The 23617-nt window shown below is 38.7% G+C and overlaps 2 protein-coding genes and 2 long non-coding RNA genes across 4 annotated transcripts; 1 reads left to right on the forward strand and 3 right to left on the reverse strand.

The window, feature by feature from the left end:
- Positions 1-6700: 6700 nt before the first annotated feature.
- On the reverse strand, positions 6701-8352 carry LOC126633142 (uncharacterized). Its single transcript, XR_007626964.1, has 2 exons — positions 8091-8352; positions 6701-7296 (listed from the first exon to the last, which is right to left on the reverse strand). It is a non-coding gene; the product is annotated as an uncharacterized LOC126633142 (long non-coding RNA).
- A 3021-nt stretch (positions 8353-11373) lies between these two features.
- LOC126633143 (uncharacterized) lies at positions 11374-13364 on the reverse strand. Its single transcript, XR_007626965.1, has 3 exons — positions 13243-13364; positions 13049-13112; positions 11374-12963 (listed from the first exon to the last, which is right to left on the reverse strand). It is a non-coding gene; the product is annotated as an uncharacterized LOC126633143 (long non-coding RNA).
- Positions 13365-16349: 2985 nt separating this feature from the next.
- LOC126633144 (succinate dehydrogenase subunit 5, mitochondrial-like) lies at positions 16350-18151 on the reverse strand. The gene is made up of 4 exons (XM_050303702.1): positions 17879-18151; positions 17356-17669; positions 17084-17269; positions 16350-16632 (listed from the first exon to the last, which is right to left on the reverse strand). The coding sequence occupies exons 1-4, from the start codon at positions 18051-18053 to the stop codon at positions 16576-16578; spliced, it is 732 nt and encodes a 243-aa protein (XP_050159659.1). The 5' UTR covers positions 18054-18151; the 3' UTR covers positions 16350-16575.
- Positions 18152-22004: 3853 nt separating this feature from the next.
- On the forward strand, positions 22005-23362 carry LOC126633145 (probable carboxylesterase 2). The gene has a single exon (XM_050303703.1). The coding sequence runs from the start codon at positions 22216-22218 to the stop codon at positions 23170-23172; it is 957 nt and encodes a 318-aa protein (XP_050159660.1). The 5' UTR covers positions 22005-22215; the 3' UTR covers positions 23173-23362.
- The last annotated feature ends 255 nt before the right edge of the window (positions 23363-23617 follow it).

Raw genomic sequence — 23617 nt, forward strand, 5'->3', positions numbered from 1 at the left:
AAGTTAATGAATGTGTTGTTTGACTAAATCAATTAATTGCCTTACTGTTTTGAGAATACATATATATGTGTTCTACGATCTGTGTTAATCAATTCTGCAGAAGTTCCTTTGATATTGTTGGATTGTTTATTCTATGTATGCTTTTAAAACAAGATCATATGTATGAATAAGTGGATTCAAGTGACTGAGTTCTGCAGTGAAAAGATGGAAATCAAGAATCTTTTAAAGATTCATAGTGATGATTTCATTGATATCTTCTGTAGTTTCACTAAAGTCACTCAATCTAGCAACATTGCCAATACTCACTGGTGGAAGCAATTACAAGAAATGGAGAAGAGAGATTGAATTGCTCTTGACACTGAATGAGTATGACAATGCCCTTGATAATCCATCACCAAAGGCCTTGACTGATAAAAGCACTAAGGCAGACAAAACTGAGTTTGAAAGAGGGACCAGGGCGAATAAGGTGGCTTTATCCATAATTGAGAGTGGCATGACATATACTATACGTGGGGGAATCAAGAAATCAGTCCTCTCTAAGGATTATCTACAAGCCATTGAGAACAAATTTAAAGAATCAGAAAACGCTGAGATTGCCCAATATATGTCTCTCCTTACTTCTTACAAGTTTGAAGGTTGAGGCTCAATAAGGGATCACATCATAAGGATGACAGATGCTGTCGAGAAACTTACTTCCATGGATGTCAACATCAGAGAAAAACAACTTGTTTTCATGATATTGCAAGGCATTGCCACCCAAATTCAGTTAACTCAAGGTGTCCTACAATACACAAGAAAAGACTTGGACTGTGGATGGAACTCATTGTTTAATGTGTGCAAGAAGAGAACAGACAAAAGCAAGAGAAAGGCAAAGAATTCAAGGCAATCAATTTTGTGCAAGCTGCCAAAGGGAAGAAGGAAGCAAACTTTGGTAAACCTTATGAATCTCTAAACTATGATAAGTCTGTGTTGCCTACTAAAAGTTCCAATTCCTCTAAATCTAACAAATTTAAGGTGAAAACAAAAAACATTGATAAAATTAGATGCCATCACTGCAAAACTAAGGGTCACTATAGAAAAGACTGCAAAATATTCAAGGATTGGCTGAGATCTAAAGGAAGAACTGATGTTTATGTCTGTGAGGAGTCAAATCTTGTAGATATTCCCTTAAACTCTTGGTGGTTTGATATTGGTGCATCTATGCATATCACTAATTGTCTACATGGTTTTAAAGAGCAAAAGAAAACAAGCAGTTTTAATGTTTTTGTGGGGGAGGGAACCAAGGTATCTGTGGAGTCAATAGGTACTGTTAAGTTGAAACTAGACACTGGTTTTACAATGCGGTTAAATAATGTGTTATATGTGCCTAAGATGAGGAGGAATTTGGTCTTTGCATCAAAACTGGTTAAACAATGCTATGTTTTTATATGAGATGATGAATGTGTCAAATTTTTCAAGAATGGTACACTGCAGGGAAAAGCATTTTTGACTGATCACCTTTGGAAATTACAATGCATTGTAGATTTTGAAAAACTGCATGTTTTAAACACAGCAACCAAATGGATGCACAATATTGATCAAACCTTCATGCTTTGGCATAAAAGATTAGGACACATTTCAAAAGAAAGAGTATTCCAGTTATCAAAACTAAACTTGATCCCTGCCATTGATACTAAAACTGATACTGAATGTGTTGATTGCATGAAAGGCAAGATGACAAATGTTAGAAAACTAGATGCTAAAAGAAGTCATGGCTTACTCGAAATCATACACACAGACATGTGTGGTCCTTTTCATGTCAAAATCATAAGTGGGAATACTTATTTTGTGAACTTTATAGATGATTTCTTGAGATTCAGTTACATGTATCTTATTAGTGAGAAATCAGCAGTTCTTGAATGTTTCAAAGTCTTTAAAAATGAAGTTGAAAAACAGTTGAATGATGCGATTAAAATTGTTAGATCAGATAGAGGAGGGGAATATTTTAGTAGGCACACAGAGGCTGGGCAGCAAGAGGGTCCATTTGCCAAATTCCTTGAAATTCAATGGATTGTGGCACAATATACCACTTATGGTACCCTACAACAGAATGGAGTGGCAGAAAGGAGAAATAGAACCCTTATGGAAATGGTGAGAAGTATGATTTCAAGGTCCAAGCTTCCCAGTTTTCTTTAGGGAGAGGCTTTAAAGACTGCAAATTATATCATCAATCGAGTACCATCTAAAGCTTTTCCAAAGACTTATTTTGAATTATGGAATGGAAGAAGACCTAGCTTCAATCACTTCCATGTCTAGGGTTGCAAAACAGAGGGAAGATTTTACAATCCAAATGAGAAGAAGTTAGATTCAAGAACATCTTCCTGTTTCTTAATCAGTTACTCAGAGAAGTCCAAGGGTTTCAAATTCTATTGCCCACAAGCATACACAAGGATTCAAGAAACTCACAATGCTATCTTTCTGGAGGATGAAGATGTGTCAAACTTGACTCATGATGAATTCGAATTTGAAGAACTAAAACAGTCAGATGATTATTCTTCACAAATGAACTACAATCAAGTGCCTGTATTCCAAAAGTCTCAATTTACAAATATGGACCTAGATGAAAACATGGCAGATCCTGAAGAAGGAAACACTGAAAGTTCAAACATTGGTGATCAAGTAGGAGTTCAACTTCAACAGGAACAAGATCTCAATGATCAGTTATAGACAATTTGATTGATCAGCCACAGTTAAGGAAATCTAGCAGAGTAAAGAAACTTGTGATCTCAAATGACTATGTGTATCTTCAAGAGACAGAATTTGATTATGGTGATATTGATGACCATTTAACTTATCAACAAGCTATAAAGAGTCTCAAGCAGTTCCGTGACAGCAAGCAATTACAGAAGAACTTGATTCAATGTCTAAAAACAATGCCTGGTCTTTAGTGAAGTCATCTACTAGCATTAAACCAATTGGATGCAAATGGGTGTTTAAACCAAGAAAGATGCTGAGGGTAGAATAGAGAGATACAAGGCTCGATTAGTTGCAAAGGGATTCACACAAAGAGAGGGTGTCGATTACAATGACACTTTTTCACCTGTCTCTTCCAAAGATTCCATGAGAGTTATCATGGCATTAACAACTCATTTTGACCTATAATTGCACCAAATGGATGTGAAGACTGCATTCTTGAATGGTGAACTCGATGAGGAGATTTTTATGTCTCAATCTCCAAATCTCCTGGATTTGTTGAAAGGGTAAATAAGATATGGTCTGTAGACTGAATAAATCAGTCTATGGTTTGAAGTAGGCTTCAAGACAATGGTTTCTGAAATTTGATTAGGTAGTCACTTCACAAGGATTTGTAGAGAATAAGATGGATGAATGTATCTATCTTAAGCTCAAGGGATCAAATTTCATTTTTCTTGTCTTATATGTTGATGATATTTTGCTTGCAAGCTATGATGTGCAATTACTGAAAGACACTAAAGATATGCTGAGTACAAACTTTGAAATGAAAGACCTTGGAGAAGTTCATTATGTTCTGGGAATCAAGATTTTGATAGATAGAAGACAAAAGCTTATTGGTTTATCTTAGAAGGGCTACATAGAAAGAGTACTTAACAGGTTCAACATGGAGAGTTGTAACAAGGCTAATGTACCAGTAAATAAAGGGGACAAGTTTTCCCGAGATCAATGTCATAGGAATGAACTTGTGGCTAAAATAATGAAGATATGGTTCATTACTTGGTAGCCTTATGTATGCTAATATATGTACAAGACTTGACTTGGCTTTCATTGTTGGACTTTTGGGAAGATTTCAATCAAATCCAGAAGAAGCTCACTGGGTAGCAGCCAAGAAAGTGTTAAGGTATTTGCAAATGACTAAAGGGTTCATGCTAGTTTATGGACAGATTGATCATTTGTAATTGATTGGATTCACTGACTTAGACCTTGCTAGGGATGTGGATGAGATGAAATCAACAGGGGGATATATTTTTAAGCTAAGTGGAGATGCTGTGTCATGAAAGAGTGCTAAGCACACTATAGTGTCGACTTCGACTATGGAAGCTGAGTTTGTATCCTGTTTTGAAGGAATGAAGCAAGCTATTTGGCTTAGAAATTTGATTGCTGATATGAGACTTGTTGATTTAGTTAAAAGGCCTGTTAAAATGTTATGTGATAACAATGCTGCTGTCATGCCCCGATCTCAACATACGTCCAAGATCGACACGCGACGTCACCAAATACTCGTATATCTAACATACCTTGCCTCCTGGATATGAATAAAGCACCACTCAAGGTCCAAATTGCGTAGTAATTTCCATATATTTTATGGCTGCATCTAACCTTCTCGTTAGACTGCCTACATACCCTCAACAGGGATCAAGCCATTCGTAGTTCGTCACTCACTACCCATCTATATTTACCATAGTACATTCAAGCCGAAAGATATAACATTCCTCAATCAATCATTAGAACTTGACAAGTATGGAAGTACTAGATTCAAGGCTACATAACAATCCAATATAACAATCAAGGTTTCCATTCCACCCATCATATAAGTCACTATGTTTTCAACATAATATCGCAATCTAATCATGTAACATATCAAGGATCAACCAAGCACAATATTTTTCTCTAGTCACATTCATTAACTAATCTAATCGTATTAATAGCAACTATATCCAACGTCATTCCACAATCCTGTCAATTAATCAATTCATGAATCAAAGATGCAGGATTTTAACTTTTAACTATATTAATCAACCAATGAGATAACATACCATTTCACCAATTCAATTAGAGAACTCTGTATAATTCTCTACTTAGGTTATGAGTAATAACATGGTATATAAATTCACAAGGTCTATTGTGGGTAATTCCCATTTACTCGAATCTAGGGTTCTAGACTAATGTTATGGGAATGAGTGAAAGAAAGGATTCCGGACCACTCAACAAAATCCAACAACATCAGGTTCTGGACCCCTCAACGAAAACAAAATATCAAGTATAGAATCATGCTTTATGAAATCATAATCAAGTCGCTAAAAACTGCGAATGAGTCACCTAGACATCCAACGGCTTTTCTAATTCAAACCACAAGATTCCCAAAAACCATTGTTCATATGTACAATAAAAACTAGGCTAAAGGGACGCAGATCGGCCGAAGCCTACATCTTGGAAGCTATCTCAATCCAACTCAATAAAACCCGAGGTGGATACGATTCCGGACCATCACTCAACGAAATCACGGAGTAGGAAGTATTCCGAACCATCTCTCAACGGAATCCGAGTGGATGCGATTCCGGACCATCACTCGATGGAATCACGGAAGGCCAACAACCATATATACAACGGCTCAAAGAAATGAGACAAACACAAGTTACTTAATTTACAAAAGCTCAACCAAGGGAAATAAGACACAAATACTAAATTTAGAACGAATCAACGAAGCGGGAGATGAAACCATATCGAAGCAACAAATCCCCATCACCACTGGTTAATGGTCTACCACTAGTCCTCACATTTCATCACAACATGTCAATCAAACCAACCGAACCATATTTCAATATATACATGTCAAATCTCATTTCAAACACTTAAATCATTGGCTAAACATTAAAAATAACAATTCAATAGAAAACATATTTATAAGACCAAGTCATATCCACATAGAATAACAATTATGAAAACAGGGTAATCACCAATATCACATATATTAAAGTCACTCACATGAGGTCCACACTAAAACACTCTAGCATGGAATTCAAGGCATCAAGCTCTATCACCGGCAAAAACAAAGCACAAGTCCACATTTAGATTTCTCTCAATAAATTCATGATAGGATTAAAAGCACACCACAAAGTAGCACACAAATGTCCTATTGATTTTCCTTATTAACACTAAGATTTGTCAATTGTAGCATATGAAAATAAGGGTCTTTCCCGCAGAAGATTGTTTTATCTAACTACTTAAAATGTCACAAAAACTGGTTGCTGTCCCTACTGACCAGCCACCGAAAAATAATTATTAGACTGACTTACACTAATCTAAAGTCTACGAAATTTTATATGAAGACACTAGACACACAGAGCTACACTTATACAAATTTTTGGGATTTTTGGATTAGATTTGATATTTAAATTAAATCAAACAAAAACAGGACAGAAACATATTTTAAGTAGTTCACATATTAAGAAAAACGAGTTAGGGGAATTGCTATCCACCACCAAATAATCATGCAAACATGTTATGTTTCATTCAAATTCCTTTTATTTCCAGATGAAGATGCTCAAGTTGGCTCAATGTTAGAACTCAACCTATTACTCTTTCTTAGGTAGTATGTTAAGAGAATGGCTTTTTCAACTTAACTTAGTCCCTAGCATGCAATCTAGAATGGCGTGTTCATAGATTTAACAAGTAGGAATCATTAAGAACGAAAAGAGTTTGAGTCATCATAAGGCATCGTAAATACTGGCGTTGTCTTACTTATCCTAGAAATTGGTTCACATGTTAATCGCAATTAACAAGTACTACTTTAGAACATATGTAGGTCCTCATTCAACAAGGGCAGGCACACACATATTCTTAGTGTTAGAATCCTAGATATGCTTACTACGTATGCATCCATAGAAAACAAATAAAGAATTCATCAATGAGACAAGTAGTGAACTAATTTTCATCCATTCATAAAAGTAATTCAAACGAAATGTCATAACAAACTTGCAATCATATTTGGGGCTTCAAAACAGCCCCTAACTACTAAAAAATTAGTTACACACAATCCTTAAATAAAAACAAAAGATAGACATGAGTTTGAGAAGATAGAACCGAAAGAAATTGACTAAGGCCTCCTCCCTCTCCTCCTTCCTTCCCCAATGCTGCTTTTAAACCAATTCTTGCTGCATCATTTTCTTCTCCTTAACTCACCCACTAATAGCCATTTAGTGATGACAATAAGCGAAAGGAAATGTGGTAAAACAATTGTAACACTTTAGGTAGCCTTTATGCCAATTACTCCCACTTAATCCTCATCTTTAATTCCATTTCATCTGATATTTGAATAGGTGTTAGCTGACTTGTTCTTGGCTGCTAGATTTATTGGGTTTATTGCTTCCATTGCAGTTACAAACTGCTCAGCGTCTTGGAAACCTTTCAGTGTTAAAACGGCCATAACTTCTTCTAGAAAAATGATATTAACAATCCGCGAAATGCTCTAGAAAATAGACATCTGTAGCTTTCCAAGCATGTAAGGCTTCTTTCTCTAATTCATTCTGAGCTGTTCGCAACTTGCTTCCAAAGTCGGCTGATCTGCACAGGCAGTTTTGACAAATTTGTTACTAAAAATCCTACTTGTGCTATTTTTCTTTTATTTGCTTGACCAATCCCACAAAACACAAAAAAAAGTAAATAGCTCAAAAATATAAGGAACTAATTAAGAAAAGACAAATGAATTTGATGTAAAATATATATAAACATGAGCTTATCAATTCACATACCCAAAACTCTCATAAGTCTCCCACAACGACATTTAATGAGAATCAAACCGTCGATCAAAGGTATGGTCCATGATCTTAGATCACTTGCTCCATAAGATCCAATCACTAGATTTTCACTAGTAAGTTCCTAAGGTCCAACAACCGATAACTTGGGTGCTCATAAAATTGTACGACAATCCAACGATCGGATTGTCGTCAATTGTGCAAACAAGTGGTGGTCCAATTTGATCACCACACCAAACAATTGAATTTCGGGAAACCGAGCTAGACATAGGTTCATAGGGTCACTAGAAGGTATTTGGTACTTAGACAACACTCATGGACGGTCCCACGCACTGCCACACACGATGCTAGTCATGGTGAAGGTTTTGAAAACCCAAATTTTCAACATTAACTAGATGAGCTCAAATTTACGTGGTAACTAGAGCTTAACAAGGGAAACATTAATCACAACTAGACCAACGACAAATTCTAACCGGAAACCATCCAAATTCATCGGGGAAAATCGAGTTTCTAGGGTTCTAACACCCAACTCTAAAACAAATACTAAAGCACAAACCAAGCATACCAACTTGAATATTATGAAGAGTAGATGAAGTTTCATACCTCACTCGAAGGAAATGATTGCTGGAATCACCGGAAAAATGATAAAACCGTCGGAAAACCCACGGAACTTTGTTGCCTCGAACTGGAAAAATGGATAAGAAAATGGAAAATCTAACACTACAGAGATATAGGGCTTGTCAAGAGCTTTCCATGGACACCAAGATCACCCAAAACGAAGCTCGGATGAAGGAGATACAAGCGGGTCAAGTTTGTGGGTTAAAGGTCGAAAACGCCCCCAAAACGGGTCAAAACCAGACCCCTCCTTCCTTTTTCTGAAAACTTTTCTTTTTCTAATTGGTCCCTCACTCTTTTATTAAGCTCACTTAACCTTTAACCCACATGTGGGAATTAAATAGTTCCCACAATCTATAGTTCACAACTTCAAACGTCCGTAACTATACCGTTATAACTCGGATTTGCAAACGGTTTTCTCCTATGCGCTCGTGGCTTCGAGACCTATTCGAAAACATTACTTGTGACCTCAAAAGGTCAACGAATTTTAAATAATTATTTTCCAAACTTCACTCGTCGTAACTAGTTTAATTAAAATCTAAATCTAAACAATTTAAAATAAATTCTCGAGAAATAATATAAAAACTCAATAGTACAAATACGTAGATTATAACAGTAAAATCCGGGAATGGAATTTCACAGTTGCTATGTTTTTCTCAAAGAATTACAAAAGGACTTTCGCCTCAAGGTTGATGGATGTGAAATTTCTCAAAGTCAGAAAAATCGTCAAGAAAAGGGAGATTGATATTCAGTATATGTCTATTGGTGTAATGATTGCAGATCATCTTACGAAAGCTTTGCCAAATAATGTGTTTAAAGAACATGTTACATAGATGGGGGTCTTGGAATCTTTTGACAAGTGGGAGTGAATTACTTCGAAATTGGAAGACCCTAGTGATGATTCATTAGTAAGCAGAGGCTTTAAGGCAGCATGTCTTCACAGTTAGGTAGTTTCATTATTGAAATTGAAGTGTTTGTTTAGCTAGTTTTATCACCTTATTTTTGGTTTTCAATAATGTTCAATTCTTCCAGTTCTGTGATGAATTGTTCCAGAAAACAAGTTTGTTTAATGATATTGAAAGTTTGCTAGTGAAACGATTTTTGTGGCAAGAGACACGGGTTTCGGACAACCAATTCGGGTTCATGCCAGGGCGCTCAACCATGGAGGCAATCTATCTCTTACGAAGATTGATGGAAAGATATAGAGATGGGAAAAAGGATTTACACATGGTCTTTATAGATTTGGAGAAAGCGTACGATAGGGTCCCAAGAGACATTCTTTGGAGGATTTTAGAGAAGAAAGGAGTACGAGTAGCATATATCCAAGCTATAAAGGATATGTATGAAGGAGCAAAGACTGCCGTAAGAACTCATGAAGGACAAACTGAAAGCTTTCCCATAACTGTAGGATTACATCAAGGCTCATCCTTAAGTCCTTACCTTTTTGCGTTGGTAATGGATGAGTTAACAGGACATATTCAAGATGATATTCCTTGGTGTATGCTTTTCGCAGACGATATAGTGTTGATAGATGAAACTCAGGAAGGGGTAAATGCAAAGCTTAACCTTTGGAAAGAAGTGTTGGAATCTAAAGGTCTTCGCCTAAGCCGATCAAAGACAGAATATATGGAGTGCAAGTTCAGTGCAAATGGAGGCCAAAACGAGTTAGGGGTGAGGATCGGTGATCAAGAAATACCAAAGAGCGATCGTTTTCGTTACCTAGGATCTATCTTGCAAAAGAACGGAGAATTAGATGGAGAACTCAACCATAGAATACAAGCTGGATGGATGAAGTGGAAGAGTGCATCCGGCGTGTTGTGTGACCGCCGTATGCCACTGAAGCTCAAGGGAAAATTTTATAGGACGGCAATAAGGCCGGCGATGCTGTATGGCACAGAATGTTGGGTGGTGAAGCATCAACACGTACACAAAATGGGTGTAGCGGAGATGAGGATGCTTCGTTGGATGTGTGGGCACACGAGAAAGGATAAGATTAGGAATGAGGATATCCGGGGTAAAGTAGGAGTAGCCGAAATTGAAGGAAAGATGAGAGAAAATCGGTTACGGTGGTTTGGACATGTGCAAAGAAGGCCTACTGACGCTCCGATTAGAAGATGCGACTATGGGACAGAGGTTCAGGGCCGAAGGGGTAGAGGAAGACCTAAGAAAACTTTGGAAGAGACTCTAAGAAAAGACTTAGAGTACTTGGATCTAACGAAGGACATGACACATGACCGAGCACAATGGCGTTCTAAGATTCATGTAGCCGATCCCACTCGGTGACTTGGATTTTCCAAGTCTCCAACCGAGAAGTTTTCCTCACTCAGGAAATTAAGGGAACACTACCTCAACCTACATGCTCCACTCACAAAGCTCCAACAAAAGAAAATTCAAAGAACTTAGAGAAGAAGGCTTTGGTGTATTTAACACAATACGTTGAAATGAAGGAAAGCTTATTTATTGATATCCCCGATAAGCTACAAATATGTACATATACATGAGTCAAAATAAACAAACAAGAGAGAGCCTTCACAAAGGTTGCTTAGGAGAAGTCGCAGCAGTCGGTAGAGCCCCAGAAAGAGAAGGCACCGGAGGGGGATCATTCGGAGCCTCAGTACTGGACAGAACCCTAGAAGGAGGAGGCATCAGAGGTTGATCATTTGGAGCTTCATTACGCGGTACAGCCCCAGAAGACGAAGGCAATAAATGCCTTTGGAACAAACCCACAAATCTCTGATGATCAAGTAAAACCTGACCATCAGATTCCTTCATCTGGTCCAGCTTCCTCTTCATGTTTGTAGCATAGTCATGTGCGAGACGGTGCAACTGTTTATTCTCATGCTTGAGCCCTCTAATCTCCTGTTTGAGACTCATCACTTCAGCCGCCAATGATTCAACTTGGCGGGTTCGAGCAAATAGGCGTTGGGCCATATTAGACACAGAACCTGCACACTGAACACTGAGAGCCAGAGAATCCTTAATAGCTAACTCATCAGATCGTTTGGAAAGTAGTCTGTTATCTTTGGGAGTGAGAAGGTTTCTGGCCACCACCGCAGCGGTCATATCATTCTTCATAACGGAATCCCCAACGGTAAGAGGACCAGTAGGGGAGACGAAGGATGGGCGCCATATGTTGTCTGGAGAAGGCGGGGCTGCCTCTTCAACAAGGTTCAAGTCAAAACGACGGTCAGAGGGGCCAGACATTTTCAAAGGTGTTGAAGAGAGAAGAGGTCGAACAAATCAAGATCTTAGAAGTGTAAGAATAGAGCTTCTACTGGTGGAGATTCAAGTGTGCTTTGGAACTTAATGCCAGCCCCTATAAAAATCTGCACTCGACGGAGCTTCAGAAATCGAAGAGGCGCCTGCTCAGAAATCGAAGAGGCGTTTGCTTTCTCAAAAGCTGGGCTGCTCAGAGACCACGAGGGTCGATCTCAGAAATCGAAGAGGCGTCTGCTTTCTCAAAAGTTGGGCTGCTCAAAGACCACGAAGGCCGATCTCAGAAATCGAAGAGGCGCTTGCTTTCTCAAAAGTTGGGCTGCTCAGAGACCACGAGGGCCGATCTCAGAAATCGAAGAGGCACCTACTTTTCCAGCCTTGGCAGCACCTGTCACACGCACACTCAGCTTTGCGGAAATTATGGGCATTCTGTCGAAGACTTCTGGTGAAGTAGAAAGCACATGAGTCTTACTGTTCAATCACCCACTTCCCACACGCAATAGTAGCTCATGTGTATCACAGATAACTTTGCCAAAGTTCTCTGCCAAAGTTGAGCACGTGAAGCTTGCAGCTTCCACTACATCGCTCTGACCAAGACGGGTAAAAGAATAGCAAAGAAACAGCACTAACAAAGTTTAGACACATAAATTTTGAAGGTCTAGCTACCCCATATTATTACCCACAAGGGTAAAGGAACAGTATCACTGCTGGATAATTGGAAAGTCCCTGTGTGTCAACCTCTGTGCTTCGTGGCAAGGTAGACTAGCAAACATGCCCAACCTTTACTCACATTCGAGAAAACACTCCCAACAAGATTGCTTGCTCCAAAATCGAAGAGGCACCGTCCTCCGAATCTCGAGAGCCAGACTCCCAACATGACTACTTTCTCAAAAATCGAAGAGAGAGTAAAGGAACAGTACCATTGCTGGATAATTGGAAAGTCCCTGTGTGTCAACCTCTGTGCTTCGTGGCAAGGTAGACTAGCAAACATGCCCAACCTTTACTCACATTCGAGAAAACACTCCCAACAAGATTGCTTGCTCCAAAATCGAAGAGGCACCGCCCTCCGAATCTCGAGAGCCAGACTCCCAACATGATTACCTTCTCAAAAATCGAAGAGACACCGCTCTCCGAATCTCGAGAGCCAGACCCCCAGCAGGATTGCTTTCTCAAAAATCGAAGAGACATCGTTCTCCGAATCTCGAGAGCTAGATCCCTGATAGGATTGCTTGTTCGAAAACCGAAGAGGCAACACTTTCCCAACTACAAGAGCCGGATCTCCTTGGATAAAGCTGTCTGTAATCTTCACACGCAACATCAGCTTTCCACATACCACAGACCACTTTTTCAAAGTGCTCTGACAGGGTAAAGGAATAGCATTACTACTTGTTGTTAAGGAGACTCCTATATATGTCAACCTCCATCCCCAACGGACAGACAGACCTGCAAAAATGCTCAACCCTTCCTCATATATGAGAGGGCACTCTCAACGAAGCCTTTCGAAATATTCAGCTTTCTTTCCCCCCGATAATACCTCTGCAAACAAGTTATACTAGAGCAAGAATATCTCATATCATCAGGGTTAAAAGCAAGAGTATCCCATATCATGCTTTTTCCCTGTCTTTTCCTTTGGCCTTGTTCTTACCTGCAAGACAAGGAGAAAGAGAGCAATCAGTCAGCACTTGGAATCAAGCTTCCAGCTAGGAACTGACTGCCTGGAACTTACTTACCTGGCATTGCTCTCGAGTACTCATCTTCAACATCTTATGCTTCCAGGGAAGATACCGCATCTGCCTGAGGAACAGATAGGGCAAGTGAGAAGGATACAAGGAAGCATGTGGAGACAAGCGTAACAGCACACGTGCCGATACATCCATTACTCTGTCAAAGCAAAAGTATCCCATATCAGTAGGGTCGAACGTACTCTAGATTTGATGGACTTGTTTTGACCCTCAAATTCTTCAGTCGGCCTTATACTCTAGAGGAAACCAGAAAACCCTCCAGCTCAGTTCAAGAATAAGCCTGTGGAAAGTTACTTCTTCAAAAGCAAAAGTATCCCATATCATCTCTTCTCATTTTTCTTCTCTTTATCCTTCATGCTGCCTGCAAGATAGGGAGAATGTGAACAATCAGCCGGAGCTCTGATTGCTTACCTTGTCTGTCACCTCTTTCAGCAAATCCCCTAGCTCGGCAACTTGAGGGACTCCTACTACATGGTTTGTATCGCGCTTGACCAAGCCTGAAACTACAAGTAAGCTTCAAGTGAAATTGATACATTACCTTGTGCATCTCCACCAGTTAAAGATACCACCCCTGGATGGAGGAAGAGTACTTCCAGAGAAGATGCCACATCTACCTGTGAGACAGATAAGGCAAGTCAAGACGATACCACATTCCGATACTTAGAAGTTTCGTGATTACGAGATCATTCTCCCACAATATTTCCTAATATCATTTGTACTAAATCATTCACCTGTACTCACTAAAGGAAAGCTTGAACCTATGTACTTGTGTAAACCCTTCACAATTAATGAGAACTCCTCTATTCCGTGGACGTAGCCAATCTGGGTGAACCACGTACATCTTGTGTTTGCTTTCCTATCTATATCCATTTATATACTTATCCACACTAATGATCGGAGCAATCTAGCGAAGATCACAAAAAGCGACCGTTTTCGCTACCTAGGATATATCGTGCAAGAGAACGGAGAATTAGAGAGATCTCAACCATAGAATAGAAGTTGGATAGATGAAGTGTAAGAGTGCATCCGGCGGGTTGTGTAACCGTCGTAGGCCACTGAAGCTCAAGGGAAAATTTTATAGGACGGCAATAAGGCCAGCGATGTTGTATGGCACAGAATGTTGGGCGGTGAAGCATCAACACGTACACAAAATGGGTGTGGCGGAGACGAGGATGCTTCGTGGGATGTGTGGGCACACAAGAAATGATAAGATTGGAAATGAGGATATTCGAGGTAAAGTAGGAGTGGCCGAAATTGAAGGAAAGATGAGAGAAAATCGGTTCCGGTGATTTGGACATGTGCAAAGAAGGCCTACTGATGCTCCGGTTCGAAGATGTGACTACGGGACAGAGGTTCAGGGCCAAAGGGGTAGAGGAAGACCTAGGAAAACTTTGGAAGAGACTCTAAGAAAAGACTTAGAGTACTTGGTTCTAACGGAGGACATGACACAAAACCGAGCGCAATGGCGTTCTAGGATTCATATAGCCGACCCCACTTAGTGGGAAAAGGCTTTGTTGTTGTTGTTGTTGTACTGAGGCATACTTGTTACTGCTATTTTTATATTGTTTTGATTGATAAAATTGGTCACTAACTGAGGTCTTAACGTTCTTGAGTTAAGAATTGGTTTGTATGAGTGGGAGTAGTGCACTTCATGCTCCTGTGTTTTGGTTCACATAAGTGTTGAATGCAGATCGGATATGTGGTGATTGGTGAATCATTTTTGTAATGTATAGATCAGATTCTTGAGTCCCGTATTTTGAAATGCATGGCTATGATGTATGTGAATAAGTTTTTAATTAAGGCTTGGTGATCACTTCTGTAAATCTTAAGAAACTGGTTGTTTGTGTTTCATATTCAAGTGGGATAACGTAAGATTAAGAGTATGAAACATATACTAGGACCGGTTATAGTGCTTGAGATTGATATGGAAAAGTCTTGATTAAAAGCTGTTTTGGTTATCCTCGTTGTTTTAGGATAACAGAATTGAATATAGCCTAATTCTTTTGGGAGTAGGATTCAGTACTGGAGTTATATTTGGACTCATAAATTCTCATGGTTTGTATAGTGTGAATCCTAGACTCATTTTGATAGGGAATAGTCGAAGGAGTGCTATATATAGTTCAAATCACTGCTCTTGTAGAACACAGTTCATTTAGCTCAAGACCTATTGATTGGAAGAGCTATTGGTTTTGTAAAAGAGGAGAAGGTTTTGAACACAAAAGCTGCAATGGCTTCATCATCAGGTCCGAGTTCTGCAGGTGAGTTTTCTAGGTCCCTTGTTCTTGTGTTTGGTTTGTTCTTTGTTTTGTACAAGTTGCGATTCAATTGGATGAACCTGTTTTCTTGGATGTAAGTTTATCAAACTTGGTCTTACAGGACCATCCACAAAACACACGAGGTTCTGACTCTTTAGTAAAGAAACAGTTTGGGACAACCAAATAGGGTAATTATTGGAATTGAGCTTGACTGTGATAACGTGAGAGACGTATGGGAAGAACAGACGGGTCGACAGAAGCAGTGGTGGAAGAGTTTGGCCATCGGACAAACGAAATGGTTCCGGTTAAAAGAGAAAGGACTGAGGAACATCAATCACAAGGCTCTGATGGCCGGAAAAAACTTCGGTAGAACTTAACTTGCCACAAAACTATGCAGAGAAGGCGATAATCTGGAGGCAGTTTGTGTTATCCTTAATAACATCACATACAGAGATTAATGCGTGACATTATCACAGTAATAAGTAACATCACATAAGACCGTGTATGTAGCCGATACAGATACGTATATAGTCTTGCACTCGGAGAAAAAGTCTGGCGACTAATTCAGTACTTTTGATCCAAGATGTGGTTCGAATTCGGGTAGTTTATCTCGGCCGTCGTAAATTCCCATATTCGAAACCAGCTCGATCCAGATCGTGATTAGCCCCTATATTTACTTGTTTCATGACCTGTGTCCAGCCCGAAACATAACGATGCCTGCCAAGAGTACTATTGACAGTTCCCTAATTGAACGTTATTTTGTTTAGTCTGTGTTTATGAAACGTATGTGTAAAAATTGAACCATTTATGTCATTAATAATGTGTCGATGCCAACATAATATAATGACAATGTTATCGATGTATTTTCAATAATATCAACCCAATATCAGTGCACATCCGATCTTTAACACTGGCAGACAGGAAATTTCTGTAATTTGTTACTAGAGAAGTAGAGATCATTTCTGTATCTACTGTCATGTGCATATTGTTGAAAATTGTTCCATCATCAGTTTTATCAACTCTACAGAAGCAAATGAAACAAATCAAACTGAAATTACAGGCCGAAACAAAACTTACAACGTTATACGCGATCATAAATGAAAGAACAAGATGCGACGTTATTCCGTTAATAGATCAAGAACGATATTCTCTTATTAACTGTCATCAGAATCTGAACATACGACCCAGAAAGTTCAACATACACGATTCCAAAAACCGGAAAGCTTCCAATTACATTTAACATTCTTCGAAATTCTGGGACTAAGCTCTTTGCTCAACATATGACCCAGAAAGTCCAGAAGTTCCCAGAACAGTGATCTGCAATCAGAATACAAAATCGTATGAGAAGTGTACAAATAGATTCGCATTGCTTTGCACACTGCATGTGAATGTGCCACATAGGAGTTCCGACACTGCGGGATAATAATAAACCATGTACCACAAATGCCGAAATGAAAAGCTTCATGCCAAAGCATCGTTTATGTTGAAAGACCCCCTTTCCAGTTCCCACGGGAAGAGAGATCGAAAATAAGGGACTGAGGATCGTTACCAGACTTAAAATATATACCTCAAACACGTCAATTTTGATGTTCTACTCTCCTAACTCCCAATTGAGCTAAATAACTAAGATAATTTTCCTTCAATGCTGCTCATACGGATAAGAAAAGTACCAGATAACTGCACCTATGATTTGATATGGCTTTCTCAAAAGGTAATACTAACCGAAAATCTTATCTAGCTATAACTTTAATCATCTTTATATAAATACCTTTCCCCACTCAGAACCGATTCCACTGCATCTCATCTTCAAGTATATCAGCTTAGTTCCCAACTCTGTCTCAACCTTCTTCCGCAAATAGGTCTCCTCAGGCCCAAATGCATCCAAATAAGTAATGTAGCGATCGTAAATGGTCTTCAGTGCATTCACGTACTCATCTGACAAGGGCTTGACATTCTACAGACAATACGAAAACACAAAAATCAAAAGAATTGCAGAGCCAGGCGACAGTGAAACCACAAAGTCCCTAATGATTATAGTACCTCTCCGCTCGCACCAATGCTGTCATCAAGTTCCATCTTTAAATTAGTAATCATCCCGCCGAACTCCTCAACAGCCTCCGCTGCCCGGAAAACATTAGTAACAACCTCTTTGCCAGTCTGGTCATCAGTATTCTCAGACAATGCCGCCTTCGCATCATGGATGACGATCTCGGGCAAGTGATCCCAACTTGCAGCCAGTAAATCCTTGAAAACATTGAGCAGCGCAGGGTCTTTAATGGCAGGCAAATGACTCACATCATCACTATAAAATTTCCTACTTCCCAACCCCCTTGAAAACGGGAACTTGCAATCATCTGCGGATTCGCAACATACCCACATGGAATTTCAGCAGAAAATAAAAGAAAAAAAAAACCCAAATCATTTTACATCACAAGAAGCTCAAACATGCAGTTTTTAATACAGAAAATCAGATTGCAACAATAACCCATTTCAAATTTGCATCATATCTATCAAAATTTTCATTGAAACCAGATTGAAGTCGAACGGAGAAGGAGGGAGTTACCGGAAGAGAAGTCCTTGGCGATTGGGGATGAAAAATTGAATAGGGCTCGAGCAGCAGCGGCGGAAGAGTGGATGGATTGGGAGTTGCGTAGGAGCTTCTGGTTGGCGGCGGCTAGTCGATAAGATCTGCAGGACAGTGAGCGGTAGAGCGATCTCAGAGCGATCATCTTCTCCATTGTTACGGAGCTTTACCAGAAAATCAATGGGGAAGGAAGACTGGAAGAGCAGAGACAGAGACGGGACACTGAAATGCGAAAAGGTGATACCTTTGACAACAACAGTTAGCATCCCACGTGGAATCCACCTTTGAGCTTTTGTGTTGGGCTGGACCTTAATGTATTGGGCTTTGGATACCCAAATTTGGGAGAGTGCAAAATTACGGTTGTATTGGTTGCCAATAAATATATCTCGAAATTTAAATGAACAAGACTTGACTACTAAAGAATCAGCAACCCCTCCTACTGAGAGCCAATCACGGCTAGACATGTGTCCAAGTTGTGATTTTTTTAATCACGACTTGAACACATACCGTGCCGTGATAAGTTTTCAGTAGGAGGAGCTGCTGATTCTTTTAGCAGCGAAGTTAAATCCAATTTAAATTCATGAGAAAAGATATTGACACTGTGATGATGCTCATCGTGAATAAAGTGTGGTGAGAAAAGTATTTACGAATTTGGGGTGAGCAGTGGGTCGAGCAAGACTGCTTTAGTCCATCCATATTTAGTTTGCTTGACAGCTCCTTTCTGGTTCAGCTCATTCGGGCAATTTCTTTTGGTCCGTCACCGAGTTGAGTTTGTCGAAGCATGTAAAAATCCAACATAAGAAACACAAAATAAAATACAATGTATAATGTGTTGTCAACTATTTATAGTATCGAGGTTGGTTTCACGACCAATAAACATTTTTAACATTATTGATTTGTTATAAAATGTTTTATTCGTTCCATAATCACTTCCAAACAAATTCTAAGCTAGAAAAAAAATACCGATACAAGAATAAAATCAAATGATGTTCTCACTCTTGCCATATTATTTGATGGCTCGTTTGGATGTACTTTCAAAATGATTAAAAACGCTTTTAGAGAAAATATTTTTGAGTTGCAAAAGCACTTGAAATGTTTTCTTGCAAGAGAGGAACTGGTGCTTCTTGCAAGAAATATTTTTGAGTTCCAAAAGCACTTCAAATAAGCACTTTAAGTGTTTTTTTCAGGATTTACTTACATTTTTACCAATGATTGATTTCAAAAACATTTTCACCAAGAACGCTTTCAGTCATTTTGAAAGTACATCCAAACGAGTTCTGAATTAGTACTTTAAAATAATCTAAACTACATATTAATAAAACCTCTTTGTTAACCAAAAGAAGGTGAAAATATATTTTTGTTTTATATCACAACAAAAAAAATTAAGAACAGTAACTTAATTTCATAATCAAAATTTTGTTTTTTTTAAACCTCATCTAAATGTGATTTTATCATCTCCATTTTTTTTTAATTATAAAAAAATAAAACCTCTCGCCCTCTTTCCTCACTCTCACATCCTCTCTCACTCTCTTCTCCTCTCCTTCAATTTTAAAAACAAAAGTAAAAAAAATCACACACTTCGTGTGCAGGCGTATACTAGTTAAATAAAAAAAAATGGTAACGTGATTGGAATGCTTGAAATTTCAAAGTGTTAAAAGTCAAAATTGTCGGACATTTTTATATATCCAGCATTACCCACGTAATTCAAATACACATTTTTCAAGCCAATTTTTTCTTCATCTTGCAAATCAAATCAAAATATTGGACCTTGCTTTGTCACATTTTCATGACGTTTTTTATTATTTATTTTTTTTCTTTTGTTTATTTTAATTTCGAAATTTGACCGCTTATAGAAAATTAATTGATATCCAATCAAGAATGTAGGTGCCTTGGTGGTGGAGGTTGTTTCTCATAGTATAATTGTTCATAAGATGCTAAGAAAAACTCCAACTGGTTTTATTTATTTTTATTTCTTTCTGGCACGGGCTTGGGGATTTTATTTATTTATTATTATTTTTTTGGTGATTTTGTAGTTAATGGCATTGGCTGGAACTTTCTTTGTAAGTCTAATTTCTTAATATTTTGTTATAAGTACTGATATGCTCACCCACTTCTTATCAAAAGTTTTATCCATAAGTTAACTCTTTGATAAAATGACATAAAGATGTTCAATGCAGATGTTAAAAAATAAATGTCAAATATAATTTGACGGCTAATGTGACAATGTGATTTGCTCTTTCTTCATACCTTTAAATTTAATTGCAAATTTGATTGCATGCCACTTAAGATTCAACATCTCATTTGAAGATGGTCTAAGGATCTAGAAGTTGTCCAAAGTGTAAAGCTTTGGTTTTTGCTATTCCAACGGACTGCTCTTTCTCTGACTCCTTTTCTTCCTATTCTCCCTCAAAGTATCGTCCTTTTTTTTTTCTTCATTCGATTTGTTTTTTCCGTATAAAAAAAAATTATGTTTGTTGTTCACCCAGTTTGTTAATTTTGGGATTTTTCGTTAATCCATGAACAAGATCTGTATAGACACATAGACCCATGGATCCATACATCTCGATCGGAAAAGAATCAATATCAAAGAAAGAATCGGAATTGATCGATATTTTTCTCAAAAAAAAATATAAAAAAGAAACGAATGATGAAACATAAATCATGTATCAACTAAGCCCTCTCAAGGACTTGTTCAGGGCGCCCAACACATTAGAAACTCATTGCCCATGGATAAAGAAAAAAAATTACTATAATAGTGGATTCGGAATTTGATTAATTTTTTAACTTAGGTGCTATCCGATAAAAAAAGTCCTTTCATAACGCTAGCATTCCTAACGCTTCTCTTATCCGACATTACTACCATTACCTGTCGAATTTTACTTAATATCTGACAATAATTTATTTTTCTTGTTGTTTTTAAGAACGCCACTAATGGGTAGTTACATAGTCGTGCAATCCGTGTTTGCACTACCACCCTTCTTCAACACGACTTCTTCTCCCTCCTCTTCCTCGTTAATTCCACCTTCTCCTCATGAATCAATGAATTCCTTGCGAATCAATTTGAATACTTAAAGGCAATTAAGGTAGGGCTTCAATTCCCACCTACACATTTGCACCAAATCGCGCTACCGTGGTCACATCCAAAAAGCGGCTGCGAGTGTCAAGTTACGGTGGTTGAGCGTCGTGAGATTGAGAACCGCCGTGAGACGAAGAATCATACCGGAGAGGGAGGTGAGCAAGAAGATGCGTTGGTTTTAAGTTATCATTCTTTTGCAATAAACAAAAGTGTTTTGTCTGGTTATTACAAGTTGCTGGTAAATTAGTAACCACAAGAACGTCTACATACATTATACACGTTTGTTTAGTGAGTAGAGACAACATTTTTATATAAAGTATTTGCTTAAATGAGGGATAAAGGTGTGACTTAATTGTACTTATCACATCGTATGACTTAACTCAATCCTTCCACCATTAACATCATTTCTACTCCGATTTCAGATAATTTAGTAAACAACTTTAACATAAATCTAATTCTGATTACTCCACCATCCAATCCTTCCTCAATTCAATTCCTCATAAATACAATTGCCCTCATTCTGATTATGAATTAGTAAACGAGCCATTAGAGTAGAACATCATGTGACTTAATTATAGTTAATTAGTACCTCGTATGGCTTAAAGGTGTCAAGTCCCCTATTAATTTTTTAAATAAAAAGAAGTTTAATAAATTCGTTATATATCAATGTTTTATATTTTATATTAAGATTTGCTTCTCTAAAAATCACTTATAAACACTTAAAGTTGTTATGCTAGAAGTGCTTTAATTTGAAACAAGCTTACATTTATATTTAAAATTTGATGTGCTTGCTTTCTAAAAGCACGTTGAAGTGCTTTATAAATAAGCACATAACAAGTGTTTTATGCAATAATCTTCAAAATTGTTTATACAACCAAGAAGAATTGTTTGTCCAAAATCACTAAACTAGGATACACACATAATATGATATTGCCGTAAACAACTAGCCAAATTATTCTTCCTTATTTTTCTGTTGGGCGCAAAAAATCTTCTACCTTTAAAATACTAGAGTTGTGTAGGCATGTGTATGGTACAACCATATACAATTCCATTCCCTCACTCACACTCTTCTCATCTCCCTCCATAAAATGCATGTCAAATCTTGTCACTATAATTCAAGTCGTTCTCCAACGTCCAAAGCCTCTCTCTCTCTCCCTCTATAATTCAGGTCATTCTCCAACGTCCAAAGCCTCTCTCCCTCTCCCTCTCCCTCTCTCCTCCTTGTTTCTCTTCCATACAAATGGCTGCAACCACCTCACCGGAAGTGTTACTTGACGTCCTTCCATACCTCCGAGTCCTCAAAGATGGCACAATCGACAGACTCGCCGGAACCCAAGTCGCTCCTCCCGGCCTCGATCCACAAACCGAAGTTTTATCCAAAGACATCGTCATCTTCCCCAAGACTGGCGTGTCTGCCCGACTTTACCGACCCAGCACCGCCAAACCCGGCCATAAACTTCCCCTCATCATATACTTCCACGGTGGAGCCTTCTGCATAGCTTCCGCTGGCGAGCCGCTTTACCACACCAGCCTCAACAACCTTGTTGTGGAAGCCAACGCCATAGGGGTTTCAGTAAACTACAGATTAGCACCTGAGCACCCGCTCCCCACCGCTTACGAAGACTGCTGGGCCGCCCTTAACTGGGTTTTCAACGGTGGCACAGGTCGTGATTCATGGGTCAAGGACCACGTCGATTTCGAGCGCGTGTTTTTGGTCGGAGACAGCGCAGGGGCTAACATTGCACACCACTTGGCCTTACGGATCAAGCCCTCCGATCCGGATCCGAAATTGAAGATAGCCGGGATTGGTATGATCAATCCATACTTTTGGGGGAAGGAGCCAATTGGTGGGGAGGTGGGGGATTTCGTGAGGAAGTCCATGGTGGACACGTGGTGGAATTTCGTTTGCCCGTCGGAGGAAGGCTGCGACGACCCGCTTATCAACCCGTTTGTGGGCGGATCGCCGGGGTTGGAGGGGTTGGCTTGTGACAAAATACTTGTTTTGGTGGCAGGAAAAGATATATTGAGGGATAGAGGGATGCTTTACTATGATGAGTTGGTGAAGAGCAAATGGGGAGGGAGGAAGGAGTTGATTGAAACACAAGGGGAGGATCATGTTTTTCATATCTTTAATCCCAATTGTGACAAGGCCAAGATCTTGATTAGGAATTTGGGTAAGTTCATTAATCAAGATTAGTGGAGAATTTGTTTTAGTTTGTGTTTGTGGAAAATGTTGTTATGTGGGAAAATGACAAGTGAGGGACCATTTTCAATGGTGGGATTCCTTTGTCAATGTTTGAAACTTCTTCTTGTTGTTTTTATTTTATTTGTAACGTGATTTTCCTTGTTGATATATGATATGAAATAAAGAAAAGCTATTTTCAATAGGATTATACTAGTTTGATCTATGAATGGGGTGTGGGGCAACATAATAATTGGGAGGGGAGAAACGAAAACGGGATCTCATCAGAAGGGGAGATCCAACAAGAAATCTCAAGTATAGAGGTGAATGCTCGTACTATTGTTGAGATACAAACTTTTTTACGTTACAGAATAATCCATGAATGAAGTCCAAATCAAACTTAAGCTATAAGCATCTCCCATGGTGTAGGCAATCAAAATAGGTAAAATTGTACTATAAA

Source organism: Malus sylvestris, chromosome 8 (genome assembly GCF_916048215.2).
Source record: "Malus sylvestris chromosome 8, drMalSylv7.2, whole genome shotgun sequence".
Lineage (NCBI taxonomy): Eukaryota > Viridiplantae > Streptophyta > Magnoliopsida > Rosales > Rosaceae > Malus > Malus sylvestris.